This window comes from Macadamia integrifolia, chromosome 8 (assembly GCF_013358625.1).
Source record: "Macadamia integrifolia cultivar HAES 741 chromosome 8, SCU_Mint_v3, whole genome shotgun sequence".
In the NCBI taxonomy this organism is placed as follows: Eukaryota; Viridiplantae; Streptophyta; class Magnoliopsida; order Proteales; family Proteaceae; genus Macadamia; species Macadamia integrifolia.
Window position 1 is genome coordinate 2,602,251 of NC_056564.1, and position 18,966 is coordinate 2,621,216.

The window sequence follows — 18,966 nt, forward strand, 5'->3', positions numbered from 1 at the left end:
GACAAAACAAAACATATAGAGGTGGACAGACTCTCTGGTCACATATGTACACCTTTTGTGAGGACTAGAGATCAGTTGGTTGATATCTTCACAAAGGGTCTTCTTCATCATCAGTTTAGTTCTTTGCTGTCCAAGCTGAGAATGTATGATATTTATTCTCAAGCTTGAGGGGGAGTGTTAGAGATATTAGTTATGTTGCTCTAAGGGTAGTTTAGGAAATTTTCATGTTATGTTTTATTTTTTCCCTTTTCCCTCCTTAGGGAGGTGTGTGTAATTACTTGTAAATATATTAGTGAAATAATATATTGGTGTTAGTGAGATTTTCTCAGAACACACTATTCCACCATTCCATTGCCTCTCCTCCCTCTTCTTCTTCATCTCTAATTCTCATCTCATTATTCATTCCCATCCACATATTCTAACTCTTTCTTGGGTCCAAGGCAAAAGTATGCCTTGTTGACGCTCGACAAGTTTAGGTTGATTTATGTTTATTATTTGTTTTTCGATGCATATGCTTATATTATATCCTATGCTTTGTTTATTATATGTTGGTTTTCTCATATTAGGTCATTACTAGCGTAATTATATCACATTGCATTGATATGGGCTCTATGTTGCATGTAAGCATATTATATAAAATTACATTGCTATATTACATGTAGTCATATAGCCTTGGGTGCCTTGTCGCCTCAGCACACCCCTCCAACGCCTTGGGTTGCTTAGTCTCCATGATAACTATGAAATAATCCTATTAGAACCTTTTGGCACAAGATAAAACATGGAAGGCATAAAAATTTTGGAGTGTATACTAAAATCTTTTCTTCTGTCATTCGGTGTCAAAATTCCAATCAATGTTTCAGAATTGGGAGTTACGTTGGGAGAGATTTCCTAACAAGGTATTTACTTATTTGATTGTGGACATCGAGCCTGAAACTGACATTGTGTCTTGGCTAGTGTCAGGATGGAATTTCTGAGGGAAAGCAATAGCAAGGGGATTAGGGAAAGGCCTGCTCTTATTTGTTCTACCCCTGGAGAGATAAATTTATAGATTTTGCAATGGCAGAAAGGAGAGTGTTGTTGTTTCCAAGACTTGTTCTATGTTGTTGTTGATTTCAGACGATGCTTCAGTATCTGATGGGGCCCGTGGGTAGTGACTATGTGCAGGGTAGGGCTTTGAACCAAGTAGCTGAACTGTAGAGTATAATATTGTCAGGATCAGGGTATACATAGAACAAGCAAGTTGTCAACAAACAACTTCCTAGTGGAGGCTTGTTCTGATTGCTACAATGAGAACCATTTTGTCTTCTTTTTCTCCTTTCCATCTTTCTTTTGCTTTTTGTTAACTGAACATTTGGGTTGGCTCAATTTACATCGCTCTTTTTTGATTGTTGAACTTCTTGATAACTTTTATTGCCACTGTGGAACAACAGATGTAGTCTGTGCCTTTTTTTCTTTCTAATATATTCTCATATTGGATTGTGTGCTTTTCCTTCTCCAAGGTCCTATTCATTTATGTATTTAATGTATTTATATGTTTATCATTAATGTAGACCACATTACAATGTCAATATGGAAGGAGTTGAGGTGGGTGGTGTTGTTCTCCAACTACCTAAAGATGTATTTGAGACTGGGCCACGAAAAGGGACAGTAATTGATAGTGGTACAACCTTATCGTATCTTCCTGAGATCATCTATGAGCAATTAATTAAAGAGGTGTGGAGTATTTTCAGAAGCTTGTTCATTTCAACGAACATAATTTAAACTGCTTACTTTGTTTTGATACTTCTATTAGATTTTGTCTCACCACTCCAATTTGACAATAAAAATTGTCCAGAATGACTTTTCATGCTTTACGTATTGTCAAAGGTATGATCCTTCAAACCTCCACCACATTTCCCTATTATATGTTCTGTACTTCTATATTAGGTTAAAGTCAAATTTTGGAAGTTGCATATTCTTTTTGTTATGTATATATTCTGAGACGCCTCACTTATGTTGATTTTTTTTTTAATTAAAGTACTCCAAAGGGTGTACTGGAGCATATCAATTTTGATCATTATTTTAGTTTCTAAGCTTGTTGGTATTTGGGCCTTTATTGTGCTTCTCCTTTTTCTTTCTGTTTTGTCATTCTTTTTTTATATGAAAGTATCATTCATACCTAGATCAAAATTTTCCACATTTTGACTGAAGCTTTCCATTTGCTGCATTTTAACCTATATAAATATAATGAATATATTTTCTATCAGAACCAAAATATTGCAAAAAAAAAAAAAAATGCTAATGAAATACTGTGTTTGTCAATAATTAGGCTCATCTTTGGTATAATTTAGGTTTTGTTTATAAACAACAAACTTAGCCTTATCCAATTTAATGGGGTTGGCTATATGGATCTGTGCAACACACAATAAAAGAGAGGAAAGTCAAATGAAAGTAAAATGGACTATGAGAGTAAAAGGGAAGAAGCACAGCCCAGCGGATTATGTTTTTGTTTAAAACCTATTTGGCTATATATAAAAAATCATTAATGAAAATCATTTTTCATCTAATCATAAAATTGTTTGGTAACTACTAGACATAATAGTGTATAGAATGAGAAATAGGTTTGTTATCCCAATGTGAAGAATAATTTTTGAAGAAATGGGCCCTAACCAACAAAGCTCATATATAGTTTAAGGCTTTAAGCGGTGGGTGAAGAGGGACCCATTTTCCTTCAAATTCCTTTCCATTTCTCCTTTTCCTTTGTAAACTCAAAACTATAACAGAGTTTTTTTTATTTTTTATTTTTTAGTTAGCGAATCTTAGATGCAAATACTGGAAGGACCTGCAACCGGTGAGACCACTGGCTAGCTGCAATTTTTGCTGACCTGCTTTGTGGGCAATTACGATCGTGATAAGAAAATTCTGTAATGATGGGTTTTAGGGAAGTTGTTTGATTCCAAACAGGTCCTTAGGTCCTTTAAGGGTTTAATGGTTTTTGTAATATACTAGAACTTTCTTTCCATTCTGTAAATAAAGAGGGCTAGTGTCATATTAGATAGAAGTCATTAGCCTATCCAACATGGTATCAGAAAACCTTAAGGTTTTTCTCTTTTCTGTATCTCTTTCTCCCTTTTCTTGATTTTCTCTCTCCCAACGCCTTTATTTCACTCTTTTTCTCCCAACGCCTCCCTCCTTCTTCCACCTCTCTTGGTGGTAGTCCCTTAAACCTCCAAGACAGCCACTAGCTTCTCTCCTCTTCTTCCAGCTCTTTACCTTTATCGATTTTCAAGGGTTTTTTTTTTTTTTTTTCCTTCAAATCGAATTTTTTTATGCCAGGGTACTTTTTCCCTGTTGGATGCATCGATTGTCTTGATGTTTGTTGTGCTTGGTGCCGCTTATCCTTGTAGTGGTATGCACTAACCACTTTTCTGTCTCAAGACTTCGTTCTAGAGCTATCCCCAAAATCAATTTGTCAAGGTTTCACCCTTTATCGATTTTTGGACTTTTCAAGAATTTATCCAGTACATTTATTCCCAAGCAGGAATACTGTTTAGGTTTTCAAACCATGCCAGAAGGTTTGTGATCTGAGGTAGAGGGGCTCACACTATCACAGTACTACTATGAGCTACGGACACTATGGACTAAACTGAACTTCCATGAGGACTATTTCCTTCCACTTCTGTAGATGTTACCGGTTTTCAGAAACGAGAGAAGATCCGGGTCTATGACTTCTTGGAAAGACTGAATGTGGAGTGTGATCAGCTACAGTCCCAGGTTATGAGTCGTACTCTCTTTCCTACCTTGGACCAAGTCTATGCTGTGATCCAATTTAAGGATAGTTGTCATACCACTATGGTTCCATAGCCTATTGTGACTCCCACTGAGAGATCTGCACTTGATTTTGGCCCTAAGTCCTTCAGCATAGCCCCATGGTCTAGTGGAACCTCTACCAGAGTTCAAATGAAGTGCGATTACTGAGGAAAGCATCACACCAAAGAGCACTGCTAAAAGCTTTATTTTCGTTCCGCTGATGCATCTGGCAAAAGGGCAAGGGAAGGGTCCTACTGGTACTTCTGGTCAGTTCAACCATAATAGGTCCCAGACTAACTCTACTTCTAGCATCTCAGCAACCTTGCTATCATCTGATGAGCTTACTACCATCCATCACCTTTTGACACGTCCGGACTCATACACATGCCATTGCAAGCTCTGCTCATTCCACTCATTCTAGGTTAGGTATCTCTTTCTGTGACCTTACTATGTCTGTCAAATCTCCCCTTGGATTATAGACTCTGGGGGCTTCCAATCATATGATAGGTTGCTAGTCTCTTTTCTCACAGTACACTATATGTCTAGATAATGGTAAGGTCAAGTTGGCTAACGGGACTTATTCCACTATTTTTGGAAAAGGCTCTATTAGTTGTACTCCTTTATCCCTTTCTGCTATATTGTATGTTCTATCTTTTCCTACTAACCTATTATCCATTAGTGGTCTTACTTCCAATCTTAATTATAAAGTCTCATTTACCCCGTCTCATTGTGTTTTTAGGATCTGGTGATAGTGGCAACGATTGCCTATGATAGGGTGCGTGGTGGTTTGTATCTGCTTGAGGATGACTTAGGGTTGGTCTCTAGTTAGGTTCATTAGACATCATTTATGTCACCTCCCACCTCTGAGTTACTACAACATTGTCGGTTAGGACATCCTCCTTTTTTTTTTTAAGAATTGTAATTTGACACAGTTTTTTTCTGAGATATGTGTATTGGCCGAACAACACTCGGATCACTTATTTTGTTTATGGAAATAAAAATGCCATTCCTTTTTTATTGATACATTCTGATATTTGGGTCCATCCCGTTATGTTCCTGTCAATGGTTATCGGTAGTTTGTCTCTCTTATTGACTGTCATTCTTGGACCACTTGGGTTTATATGATGTGAACTAAGGGCAAGACCTTCCGTTGCTTTCAACAATTTCACTGAATGGTTCAAATTCAATTTGGTGCTACCATTAAGATTCTTTGAAGCAACAATGGTCGTGAATACTTGGAAGTGTCCTTTTAGGCTTACCTTTCTATTCATGGGATGATCCATCAGACCAGTTGTGTCGATACTCCGGCTCAAAATGGAGTTACTGAGCTAAAGAATCGCCACCTTAGTGAGGTAGCATGCTCTTAGATGTTTGAGATGTATGTTCCTCCCTAGTACTGGAACGACACGGTACTCTCTGTCGTCTTTTTGATTAACCAAATGCCTTCTCGGGTTCTTTTCTTCCACTCCCCTCTAGATTTTCTCTAGGGCTCTATTACTTTTCCTGTTCATCCCCAAGTATTTGGTAGTGACCGTTATGCTCGAGATCATCATCCTAATGGGAAGTTTAATCCTCATGGTCTCAGGTGTATTTTTCTGGGGTATGCTTCAACTTATAAAGACTATTAATGTTTTCATCCTCCCACTTGGCATTGGTTTATGACTATGAATGTTTTTTTTTCACGAATCTAAATCTAACTACATTACGGCACCTCTTCAGGGGGAGTCGCCTTCCATTATGGAAGATGTGCCGCCTCTTGCTATCCCTGTCGGTGTCCAGTTTCAGGGGGAAATTGAAACTCCTACTTATCCTACTTCGACTCAGCCTCAACCAGTGATGTGTGTTTATAGTCGCAGATAGCAGATTCAGACTACTACACTTCCAAATCCTACTCTACCATGTCAGTTGTCTCCTCTCGAGCACTCATACCACTATACATCCAACACCTCCTCTATCTTGCCAGTTTTCTCCTCTCTAGCCTAATCTTGTCCCCTTGGACCCAGGTTATTCTCCTTTTCCCTCTGTTGATGTTTCAGTTGGTAGTGTTAATCTGTCTCGAGTTACCTATTGCTGTTTGTTTAAGGCACTAGGTCTTTTACTTTACATCCTATTGCTAAAACTCTTTCTTATGACTTAGATTATCCATCCTACTATAGTTTTATGTCTTCTCTATCCACTGTGTCCATTCCCCATACGTGGTAGGAAGCTAGTGCAGACTCACAATGGCAGGCAGCTATGGTTGAGGAGATGTAGGCTCTAAAGAGGAATGACACATGGGATCTAGTGTGTCTTCCCTCAGAGAAGAAGACAGTCGTAAGTGGGTCTTCATAGTAAACCAGAAGGCCGATGGTACAATGGATCGTTATAAGGCCATACTTGTTGTCAAGGGCTTCACTCAAACTTATGGGATTGACTACCAGGAGACGTTTGCTCTAGTTGCTAAGATGAACATAATCTATGTTATTTTATCTTGTGCCCCCAACTTAGATTGGGATCTTCAATAACCAGATGTGAAGAATGGCTTCCTTCATGGGGAACTTGAGGAGGAAGTGTATACGGACATTCCTCTTAGGTTCACTTGCTCCAAAACCCAGGGGAAGGTATACAAGTTGAAGCGTGCATTATATGGGCTGAAGCAATCCCCTCGTGCTATTAGAGATATTAGTTATGTTACTAAGGGTAGTTTAGTAATTTGAAACGTTATGTTTTATTTTTTCCTTTTCCTCCTTAGGGAGATATGTGTAATTCTCTCCTTAGGGAGGTATATGTAATATCTTGTAATTATGTTAGTGAAATAATATATTGGTGTTAGTGAGAGTTTACTCACAACACACATTCTACCATCTTCCTTCTTCTTCATCTTCTTCCTCTCCAACTCCTTCTCCTTCTCTCCTTCTCTCTCTCTCTCTCTTTCTCTCTTTCTCCCTTAGTTAATCCCAAACCTTACATTCTAAATTGGTATCAGAGCACAACATCTTGGTTTGAGAGTCAGATTACAAGTTCCCTCATATTTTCTCTCTTTGGAACCCTAGGTTACAAAGGGGTTCCAAGGGAGAGATCATTATGTGAAAAGACTTGAAGAATCCATGAGATGAGCTTGAAAGAAGGTCAAAGCAAACCTTTGAGGAGTTTTTTATAAGATTTGAAGCTGTTGAGGATTTTTTAGAACAAATTTCTGGGCACCAATGACTACCGCCAGCTTCCCTTTGAGAACCTTCTTTCTCTCTCATCCTTCCACCAATTGGGTGGTTCCTACCTCATGCGAATCACCCAAGGCCCCTCTACAAGGACCCTAGGCTCTCGGTCCTAAGGGAAGAGTTGTGTGAGCTCATAACCCCTTTTCCTAATATATTTCAGGTACCGCCTCCCCTGTTTTTTGTCCTTGTTGGCTTCCAAAATCTGTTTTATGGGGTATTTCTGCTATGCTGGACTGTGAGATGTATTGGATGGGTCTTATGGAGTGTTATGACCTACCTTGCTTCTCCTAAAGTATGCCTTGATCTGGTTTCCCTTTGGCATAGTGTTTTCACCCTTTGTGGGATTTATCTTTGAGTATCTGGGAAGGAATTTTTAGGTAGAGTGTGTACTCCCCATTATGTTTAGGCATCCTCATCCACACCATGTCTAAAGATAGTGGACTTGGAGCCCTCTTTGGTGATGTTTCAGCCAGTGCATCGAGTAGTGCTCATCTTACTCTTATATTTTTTTATAACTCACATACTCAGATCTCTATTGTTAAGTTGGACAACACCAACTATTTGGATTGGGTTCATTCTATGAAGCTTTCCTTGCGGAGTAGGGGAAAGCTAGGGTATGTTATAGCCTTATAGGTACCATTAAGGCTCCTCACCTAGATGACCCAACATATCCAAAGTGGGAGACTGAAAACTCCACTGTTGTGACATCATCTGCAAAGACTCCCTATGGACGGTTCCTCTCTCCCAAGGTGGCTCCTGGGTTTGGCATAAAATCCTTCAAGCTAGGTCTCTTACCATGGTGGTCATCCACTGCAAGATCAGTAATGTGCAATATCCACTTCTCTTTGACTGGACAACTAGTACCCTAGGGGTGTTCTCTTTCTTAATGTGGGGCCTAGATCCATCTACTCCTCCGGCCTTGCAAAGACTCTTGGGTCTCTTCCATTATCACCAATGGCGCATGGTTCAGTTCCTCTTCCGCCACCTCTCTTTTTCCTATTTGGTCCTCTCTCCCCCTCCCCCTCTTCTCTAGGGATGCTAAATTTATTTGGTCTCCTTCCTCCTCTGGAAATTTCTCCTCCTCCTCCTCCGCTTGGCATCTCGTTCGAAGCCATGGCACTACTTGCCCTTCATCTGGTTCAGATTCCATATCCCTTGCCATAGCTTTAGTATTTGGAGAGCCCTCTCTAACTGTTTCCCCACCTAAGTTCCCTATCCATAGTCATATCCCTATGTCCCCCGCTTGTTGTCTCTGTTGGAACTGTTCTGAAGATATTAACCACCTCTTCTTTGCCTGCCCCTTTTCCTCCTCGGTCTGGAAAAGAGTCCTTGCTCACTGTTGGCCTTCCCAAATATCCCCCTACCCTCTCGAGAGAATGGATTTGAATTGACATGACGTTTATAGGCAAGGTCATTTGCTACACTGCTTAAAAACTTGCCTTCGGGGTGGAAATCAATCACATTTGGATGGAGCGAAATCTCCGTAAATGGACTTCCAACTCCAGGTCTTTCTACAAGATTTGGAATGCCATCTACTTTGAGGTCTCCTCTAAACTCTTCCTTATCCCTACCTCTTGGCTGTTCCCCCAGGAGCAATCTCATCGTTACCTCTTGGGGCTTATCGTCTTCCATTTTGACTCCCCCATCCCCCTCCCCTACTGGGTTGTAACATCTTTGATGTTTTGCGGTTCTAGTTTTCTTTGCCCTTAGGGGCTGTGTATTCCTTCCCTCACACCTTTTTCCTGCCTAATAGGTAATGAATTTCTTATTCACCAAAAAAAAAAAAAGGTCAAACTTATCCAATGAAGGTCAGATTTTGACCAATGTTCACAGAGTGTTAGAACAAGTATGCCCAAAGTACCGTGATGTTCTAACGACCAGATTCAAATTAATAATCAAAACAGTATTTGTGCAAGAACAAAACCCAGATTTTGGAAGAAATATTGCAGCCACAGATCAGCACCAACCCAAATCAAGTGTCACTATGAATTACCTCTTTAATAACCCAAAGCGTGGAGAGATTCTTCTGGTCAGATCTCCCACAATAACATAAACAGATCTTAGCCAACAAAGGTAAAAGACAGCTGCCACCAGCACCGTTTGGTGATGATCCTTGGCTTTGTTTAATCTCCAATAAAAGCAGAACATAGCAGAATATTAATTGATGTTTAGTCCCTCCAATCCCTAATTAAATTAATCTCAGCAAACACCAATAATGATAGGAGAAAGAACACTTACTTGAGAGGAGGATATGGCCTTAGATTTCCCACCAATAGGCCTAGATCAGAATCACTTCAATCAATAGAGTTTCTCACTCCTCACAGTTTCTCACAGAATGTATTCTTTCTCAGTTAAAAGAAAAGACTCAACCCAAAATCTTATGAGTCAAATTCTTGTACAAGGCTGGATCCCCTTCCAAACTTATATAAGATTAAAAAAACAGACTCGAACACAAAAAAGGAAAGACCAAAACTAATTGCGTTACATAAATTAACTAGGAAACTAAAATAATGAAGAAAACTGAGTTAAAACAAGACTGAACTTATAGAATCCTAATCCAGCCTAACTGAAACACTCAACAAAAATAAAATACAGAAATATAGACTTATACTTAACTGATCCCGTTTTTCTAGCCTCTAACACCTACATAACCCAACCAAGGGCTTATTTTATTAATGTGATTTATCTCCATCAATTCTCCTTAGCTTTTACAAAAACACGACCTGAGTTTTGTAGAAATCAAGGGATCAACTCTGTGTGATATATATATCCTCTGCAATCCATAGTAGTAGTCTGGGAGCTCACGGATGTTTGGAATGTAGTCTTCAAAGAGTGGAGCATTCTCTTCAAAGAATTTGGTTGCATAATAAAGTCTATATGCTCAACCTCTGAATTAATATTAACTCTGAATGTCATATCCATAGAGTCCCCAACATTAATAGCCTTCTCATTGATGACTTGAGGCACAAGCTCTACCTCTTCAAGAAAAGCACTATGAATGTCTACAATTTCTTGTGGAGTGTTCTCGACCACCAACTCATCTTCCATATTTTCAATATTGTCTACTTTGATCTTCCACCGTTTCACCTAAAAGCTTGAACTTATGGGAAAAGGTAGCATAAATGTATACGTCAACACTCCCCCACATGTGTAGGACATCTTGGAACCTTGCATGTGACACATATGTGTCACACCCCAATCCCACTAGGATACTAGCAGTGTGAACAGGACGCTTACCCATCCTATATCTCAACCAGGATTTCTGATAGTAGTACCTTAACTGTCACAATCATAACACAACTGAACCAACCAAAATCAATGCAATGGAAATAGAGTATATATAAGCAAAGTTAACTTAAATCAGTTGGGGAAGAAGCTGATGTTAGGTATATTACATAACATGTTTTATCCTTCGCAAAAAATTCATCAAGACATATGTACAGCCCAAAAGTTATCATCAGAAAATACGGCACCAAAGAAGTTGACAACTTCACCCTCAGCTGAAGGTGCAACATATGAACAATTATGCAAGCACAATCTAGATCGTGCTACTTGGGCTTTAGTGTCCACCAGCCACCTCCATAACAGTCAAGGAGGAGGAGGTGTCACTACCCATTGGCACTACACTACCTGGATCATCATCTAAAAATCAACACACACGTGGTATGAGCTTTAACTAGCTCAGTGAGGGATGGGGTTAATGGAAGCATACACAAATAAGCTATGATCTGAGAATGATGCAATTCATTCCAGTTTATCCACCTCGTATCCCTGGTCCTAGAAATCACACATTGGTCACCCAGTAATATAAAACCTAGTCGTGATTAGGAGCTTGTCGGTACCAGAATGTGACTGTTGGTCACCCAACATACCCCTGATAACCCCCACCTAGCAGTCATGGCATCAGAATTACCATCGGCTACGTCGGACTAGTTTCCGCCCACAGTAACAATCACATCGTACCACGAAAGTGGCATTCCGAAGGTTTTTCGAACATACCCCAGTTAGTTATACAACACCTTGCCCCCTTGTCAAAAAGAGCCCCCCTTCAACTGGCCCTTCTCCCTTGCCCCCTTACTCCTGTCTCCACCCCTCTTAGAGTTCCCTAGAGTTCCCATTTAAAACAACATGTTTCCCCTCCGACTGATAGCCTCTCCTTGGGCTTTGTCCGGCCTATCAAGCTTGGTGATGCCTTCGTTGCTTCCTGCCCCAAAGGCCTCCTCGACATCGAAGCTTCCCAATGGTCGAATTCCCTTATCAGTCACTTCTTAGGCAAGAGACCTCCTTTCCCTCTGGTTAAGATATCTAATGAAACAATGGCGCCCTGTGGGTTTGATTGAGACCTTCTTGCTCGACCACGGCTTCGTCTTGTTTAGATTCTCTGAGGAACAAGACAAGTGAGAATTTTGGAAGGTGGTCCTTGGAGAGTGGGGCATTCTTCGATGTTCCTCCGGCTTTGGTACCGACACCTTCTCCTCAATCGTGTGGACTTCTCCACCATCCCCATCTAGGTTTCCCTCCCTGGATTGCCGTTGCACTTTTGGTGCTCCGATGGTTTAAGTGCAACGGGATCTGTCCTTGGCACTCCGGTGTGCTCCGATGCAAGAACCTTCAGGAAGGATCATCTTGCTTTCACACGAGTTTGTGTTAAGGTGGCAGCTGTCGACCCCCTCCCCTTTACCATCATCGTCCATAATGGAGAAGATTTCTCCTTCCAATAACCGGTTCAGTGTAAGTGGATGCCTCCTCATTGCCATGTCTGTAAGGTGTTTGACCATGATTCAAAGGCCTGCTCCAATGCCTCTCCATCGGTTCCCCCTGTCGACATGCATGTTGACTTCTTAGGCCCAACTCAGCAGCCCAACCGTGACCTCTCCTTGATGTCTGAAATTAGTGGTAGAACCTCTTTTAAGCCTCCGGAGAGGGGTAGAAGACTGAATAGAAGAGGAAGGAATCGCCAAAGGCCTCTCGCTGACGATCAATTACCCTGTTCTGTTGAAAAATCTCTAGTTGGGAATTAGTCCTTGCCTGAAGGACAAAACCGCTTCGCAGTCCTGGCTGATCAAACTGACGCCAGCGGGGACCATCAATTGCTTGTTGTAACTAAAGACGTTGACGTGCAAGCCAATGATGTCATGTAGGCAGACCCTATTGTCGAAGATACCTTTGAAAGTTCTGATGGAAGTATCTCTTCTGATGATGCCTCGTCCAACGTTTCGGACTCTTCTTCCGATGGAGGTACCTTGGACACCACTAATGAGAACAGCGTTGATTCCTCTCATTCGTCGTCTTCGGCTTCTCTGAAGAAGATTACTCCCCCAAATAACCCCAAACCCTCTTTTTCTAATGTGGCACGTGGCTCTGTAAATCTTGACAATTCGATTGAGCCCATCTCGGATGGGATCCCCTCTATGCCAAAGCCCAACTATAAGCCCACCATCTCGACTAAGCCCACTAACATTACTGTTAACCCAAATTCCCATCTCCTTTCTCTGCCCTTGGCCCAGACCCAGTTTCCTATGGACCTGGGTGCGGATCTAGCTTCGACCCACCCTTCCATCATCCCTTCTTCTCCCCCCGACACCTTCGTTTCGCTTACTAGTCCAAAGCGAAGGCTTAAAAAAGGCAAGCACCCAAAGGTGGTGCCTCCAGGTCTGCCTCTGCACTCCACATGGCCCTAAGCCCCTTCAGCCCCCTTTGTATCACTCCTATCAGAGAAGAAGCAGATCCCGAGCCCCCCTGTGACTCTCGGCTCCTCTCCTCGGGAGTCTATGTTGCCTTCCCCTGATGTTGCTCAATGACCCACGGTATTATTTGGAATGCAAGGGGTCTCAACTTTCCTACGAAATATGCCTTTGTGAGGTCCCTCATCAAAAAATCCAAATCCTCCTTTTGTTGCATCTTGGAATCCCATGTCAAGGAATCAAATATATCCAAAATTATGTCCTCTATTGTGCCTGGCTAGAATTTTGTTTCAAACCACTCCGCTAATCCTAACGAGCGTATTTGTTTCTTGTGGGAGTGCACTAAGCTAAATGCCAACCTCATATCTTCCTCTGCCCAATTTATGCATCTCTCCATCTCTGATACCGCTTCTAACTCTCTTTTTTTCTCATCTTAATCTATGCTTCCAACCACTCTGTTGACCATGATACCCTCAGGAATGATCTCAAGCTTATTGCCAATCAGATTGGGCATCTTCCTTAGGGTATTAGGGGGATCTAAATGCCATCAGATTCTCTCATGAGAAGCAAGGAGGTGACACCTTGGATGGTATGAGTATGGATGCCTTAAACTCTTGCATTGAGGATATTACAGTTGAAGACCTAAGATGGTTTGGAATAAAATTCCCATGGAACAACAAAAGATCAGGCCAGGCCAGAATTGCTTGCAAATTAAACAGAGTTCTGGTCAAAGAAGCTTGGCTCCATGCCTTCCCCTCTTCCCATGCTACTTTTGGTGCCCCAAACATATCTGACCATAGCCCCATCTCCCTCCAAATTCAGCCTTACACCTCCTTTGGCCCTAAACCATTCAAATTTTTTGATATGTGGACCTCCCACCCTGATTACCATTCCATAGTTAAGGAAGCCTGGGTTGAAGCCCATCCAAGCCTTCTCCACCCCCCTCCTTGCCTTGGTTAGAAAGCTGAAGATTGTCAAAAGGGGTCTCAAAGCTTGGAATACTAACTCCTTCGAGAATATTTCTTCTCAAGTTAATGATTGCAGGAACAAGCTCTCCTCCATCCAGATCTAGTTGCAGTCTGATCACCTCAATTCCTCCTTGGCTGATGAAGAGAAGATTGAGGCTGCCAATCTCACTTCCCTCCGTGCTCAAGAAGAGAGTTTCATGAGGCAGAAATCCAGGATTAATTGGCTTGAGCTTAGGGATTCGAACACAACCTATTTCTATAGATCAGTGAAAGCCATTATTTCAATTCTATCATTAAGTTACTTTCCCCGGATGGCACTTATGGTCACAAAGTAGATGAGATTACAGGAGTTGCAGTTGACTACTTCAAGAATCTCTTTATGATGGACTTAGCCCCCCCTTCCGTCCCGGATAACCTCCTAAGCAAGTTTATTCCGGACAGCACGGCTGATTCTTTATCCCTACTAATGAAGAGATCCCTTCTGCTATTCTCTCTCACAAGGCTAACAAGGCTCCGAGGCCTGATGGATTCAAAATGGGATTTTTTTTTCTTCCTGGGATCTCATCAAAAGTGATATGATATGTGCAATTAAGAGCTTCTTCTACAATCCGAGTCAAATTAAAGGGATTAGACACACTTTTCTTTTGTCTCATTCCAAAGAAGGAGCGAGTGGAAGAGATGAAGGATTTCAAGCCGATTTCCCTTTGCAACCTCCTTTACAAGTTTATAGCTAAAATTCTTGCAAATAGAATCAAGCTTGTGGTTGATGACCTTGTTAGCAACAACCAATCGGCCTTCATTCCCGGAAAAAATATTAGAGACAACATCCTTCTTTGCTATGAAATTGTGAGAGGCTTTGACAGGAAATCTCACTCCTCAGCGGTCCTTCTGAAGATAGACATCCACAAGGCCTTTGACTCTCTCAGATGGGACTATATTGGGTTGGTATTTAACAACATGGGATTCCCTCCAATCTTCACAAATTGGATCCATCACTGTATTGCTTCTCCCCGGTTCTCAGTCTTGGTTAATAGGAGTCCAGCTGGCTACTTCCCTTCTTCAGTGAGTATCAGACAGGGCTGTCCCCTTTCTCCTTACATCTTCTGCCTTGAAATGGAAGTTCTATCAAGGAGTTTGCAGCTGGCCACTGACCAAAATCTCATTACAGCCATTCTTAAATGTAAAGCCATCAAGCTTACTCACCTTGCATTCGCTGATGACTTGATGATCTTCTCCAAAGCTGATCCTTCTTCTCTTAGGAACATCATGATGTGCCTTTCCCAATTTGCTGCTATGTCAAGGCTTCACATCAATCCGGAAAAGTCTCTCATCTTCCTGGCTGGGATCTCCAATTCAGCCAAAGCCTCCCTCTTGGAGCAAACTGGTTTCACCAAGGGCCATCTTCCAATGAAGTATCTTAGGCTCCCTCTCATTTCTGCCAGGCTTCCTGCTCATTACTGCACTCCTATATTAGACCTCATCAGGAAGAGCCTCCAACTCTAGAAATGGAAGATCCTATCATTTGCGGGCCGGCTCGAGCTCATTAAATCAGTGCTTCAAGGCTCCTGTATATATTGGTCGGGCATCTATGGGTTACCCGAAGCCATCATCTCCAAGTTGGAATCTATCTTTGCCTCCTTCCTATGGAAAGATACTGAGTGCTCTAGATTCCTTCGTCCTATTAGCTGGGCCATTTTCTATCTTCCTAAAGCTAAAGGGGGGCTTGGTTTAAGAAGGATCAAGGATATCAATAAAGTAGGTATCATCAAATTGTCTTGGAAGATCATCTCCAAAAAGAAATGTATTCAGTAGATTGGATCTATTCGAACCCCCTCAAATCGGATTCCTTTTGGATTGTTAAAGCCCCAGCAGCTGCCTCTTGGGTTTGACACAAAATTCTTGCCACCCGGGCAACCTTATCTTCAGCCATCATTACCCAGATTGGCAATGGGATCAGCACCTATCTCTGGCTTGACCCTTGGCACCCCATGGGAATCCTATATCACTCTTTGAGCGCCAAAAGTATTTATGATTCAGGTCTCTCCAAGTATGCTCTTGTAGCTGATATTCTCTCTTCAGGCAACTGGACCCCCCCCAGCCCATTCATTGAACCAGCTTGAGGATATTTGGAACTCCCTGCCGATCATCCCAACTAGCCAACATTGAGGTCAAACATCATCCTTTGGAAGCCTTCAGCCTCCAAATCCTTCACCCCTAAAGTACCTTAGGAGTTTGTTAGAGCTCATGGTCCTCCCACCGCTTAGCACCATCTTATTTGGTTCAAGCACCACATACCCCGCCAGAGTTTCACTGCTTGGAGAGTTTTCACTAAATCTCTTCCCACAAACCATTTCCTCATTCAGAGAGGCATCCCAGCTAATCCAATGTGTATCCTATGTGGTACTGAGATGGAGACTATTGAGCACCTGTTCTTCAACTGCAGTATCTCTACATCCATATGGAAAGGAATTCTTAGTAAATGCTAGCCAGCCAATAGGAGGATTCTCCCCTTCCATCTCGAATGGATTTGGGTGGATATGACTTTTCGGGGGTAGACTATCTATGACATTGTGGGAAGGCTTGCCTTCTATGCTACAATAAATCAGATCTGGATGGAAAGGAACCATAAGAAATGGACCTCCAACTCTTGCTCTCTTGATAAGATTTGGAGCTCCATCTCCTTTGATGTAAAAACCAAAGTCTCTTGACTTACCAACACATGTATTCCCTCCCTTAGAATTTTTCACATTGTAAATTCTTAGGATCTTTTAAGCTCCATCAGGAATAGTAATGCTCTGTAAGCATCTTTGCTTCTCCCCCTTCCCTTTTAGGGGCTGTAAGTCTTTTTTCCTCTTCGTTTGGTAATGGATTATTTATTCACCCAAAAAAAAAAATGTTGTACCAGTCAATTTGAATTGGATGTTGAGTGACTGATGGTTGGCCTTTTGGCCCAGTCCTCTCCGACTCCACCTCTACGTCAACCACCACCACATTCCTACTCACTTAAAATCCCTCCACCACTCCAGCCATTACCAATATCTCCACCCACCTTAGCCCCTATGCCACCATATGCCCCGCCCCATACCGGGAGTGCTACCTGTGGTCATGCCCCACCTCTTTCCCAATCTTGTCTCCCCCTCCATCTTCCATTGGCTGCTCCAAGTTCGCTTATTGCCCATCGAGTGTTCTCGACGATGAAGCTTCTCTATGGCAAAACTCTCTGGTTGGCCACTTCCTTGGTTCCTGTCCGCCATTCCATATCGTTAAGCTCTCCTTCTCCAAGTAATGGAGTCTTTATGGATTGATGGAAGTCTTTCTCATGGATAATGGTTTCTTCATCTTTAAATTATCACACGATGAAACAAAGGTCGCATCCTTGATGACGGTCCATGGCAAGTGGACGAAAGACGATCTTTCTCTAACATTGGAACCAACAGTTGCAGCTTCACCGGGTTAAATATAGGTCAATCCTATGTGGATTTCCTTCCCAGATCTCCCCCTTCACTTTTGGTATACTAAGGCTTAGCACAGTTGGCTCTGTTATTGGTGCGCCACTTTTCTCTTATTCTAGAACCAAGAGAAAAGAGAGGCTATCCTATGCTAGAATTTTTGTTGCAGTTCCAGGCTTCCAGCAGATGAGCCTCTTCCTTCCTCAATCACAATGAATGATGGCAATGATTTCTCCTTCCAGCAGCAAGTCATTATTGAAGGGATGCCTCCGTAGTGCTTGGTATGCAAGGCCTTTGGAAATAAATGAAATCTTTGCTCTCTAGGTCTACTGTGCCGCCCTCTTGCTCCCTGCCCTCTATCACAGTTGGGGGAACCCCTAATCTTGCGTATCCTTCTCATCGTGGATTTCCATCTCCTCCTAGAGGGAGATCGAAGCACCGTCATCGTAGAAGACACCCTCGATTGGCCACTGCTCTGATTGTCGGATCCTTAGATAGGAACCTCTCGTCTTTTGTTCTTGGTCCAATGGTCCATCGTGAAGGGTTATACTTCGGTCAAAATCGATTTTCCCTACTACAGCCTCACGTTGTAGATTCTGTTATCAACGACCTACCCACTTCTCGTAGCCCCTCTCTTACCTATCTATCGGCAGATCATTACGATGCGTGCGAGGAAGACAACTTGAGGGCCTCTCCACAATCTCTGACATCGTCGAAAGCTATCGTAGAGTAGGGATCTGATATTCATCTGGTCACCCAGGGTAGACCTTGAATCTGGTGTTCCACTGGTCTGCTATCCCTCGATTCCTGTGTTGTGGATGACACATCATCACTCCCTACCCCTGGTCCTCCATCAAAGAACCCTAGCTAAGCTATAACCATGCCTGACGAACCCATTCTTCAGACTGCCCCAAAGGCTAAATCTCCCTCACTTTATGCTTTCTTGCGCTCTCTTCCCCCCGTTTGAGACCTTTCACTTCTTACTTCATTTGAGGGCCCCACCACTAACTTTTCTCCAATTCCAGACCCTTTAACTCCCACTTTCATCCAAACCAACCAACCCTGGCCCACCCCTCTACCCTGCCCCATCTTAACCCAACCCATCCCCAACCGACCCATCCTAATCCCCCCTCTACTCACCTAGCTCTCATCCCTCGTTCTTGCCCCATCTTAACCCAACCTGTCCCCAACCAACCCAACCCATTCCTCTCCATCTCACCCATCTCTTGAACCCCCCAAACCAGGCTACCATTCCCACTCCAGTCCACCCTTCTCATGAACCCCTTGACTGGACTACCATCTCTACCTCGATGTCTGACCCGGGATCCACTGTGGCCTCATGCCCATCTCTGGTCACTTAGCATGCTTCAGGTACCTTACCCCTGCCGTGGCTCCTCTTAATGATTATCACCAGCCCGAGAAATCCAACCCCATAGATAACCCAACTTGCATGATGGATCCCACTTCGAAAATTGCTCCATCTGAAGTTGTGCACATTGATCAGGTGAGACATTCCATTGTTTTTAAGAACCGTTGAGGGATTTGGGTGATCCCTCCTAGTCAAAGTGGGAAGCCGGCCAAACCAGCCCTATCATGTCCTCGTGCACCTCAGTCGGTCAGAGTTACAGGAGTATGCACAAGTGATTGCTTATATTGGGTGGTTTTCCTTTTGTTGTGTGGTAATGGGTTGGTAGGGTTGTGGCCTTTTCTTTTACTTCTTTGTCGGCTAGGGTCTCTCATGGTTGGAACAAGTGACTAGCAGTTTTTTCGAGCATTTGTTTTTATTTGCTCTTTCTTTCTTTTGTTTTTTTTCTTTCCCTTTGGGCCTGTATATTCCCCTCCCCCCTTCCTTTGAATGCATTATCTTATTCCTCAAAAA

General features: G+C 42.4%; 1 protein-coding gene across 2 annotated transcripts in view; it reads left to right on the forward strand.

Moving 5' to 3' along the window:
• The window catches only part of LOC122087208 (aspartic proteinase 39-like), a 54,710-nt gene that overhangs the window by 24,160 nt on the left and 11,584 nt on the right, over positions 1-18,966 (forward strand). The window contains exons 5-6 of one of the 2 annotated variants that reach the window (XM_042656257.1): positions 1,551-1,713; positions 1,835-1,866. In XM_042656257.1, the coding sequence (XP_042512191.1) occupies positions 1,551-1,713; positions 1,835-1,866 (195 nt within the window). Of the gene's footprint in view, positions 1-1,550; positions 1,714-1,792; positions 1,867-18,966 lie in introns of both variants that reach the window. The other variant, XM_042656256.1, reaches the window with a different exon arrangement.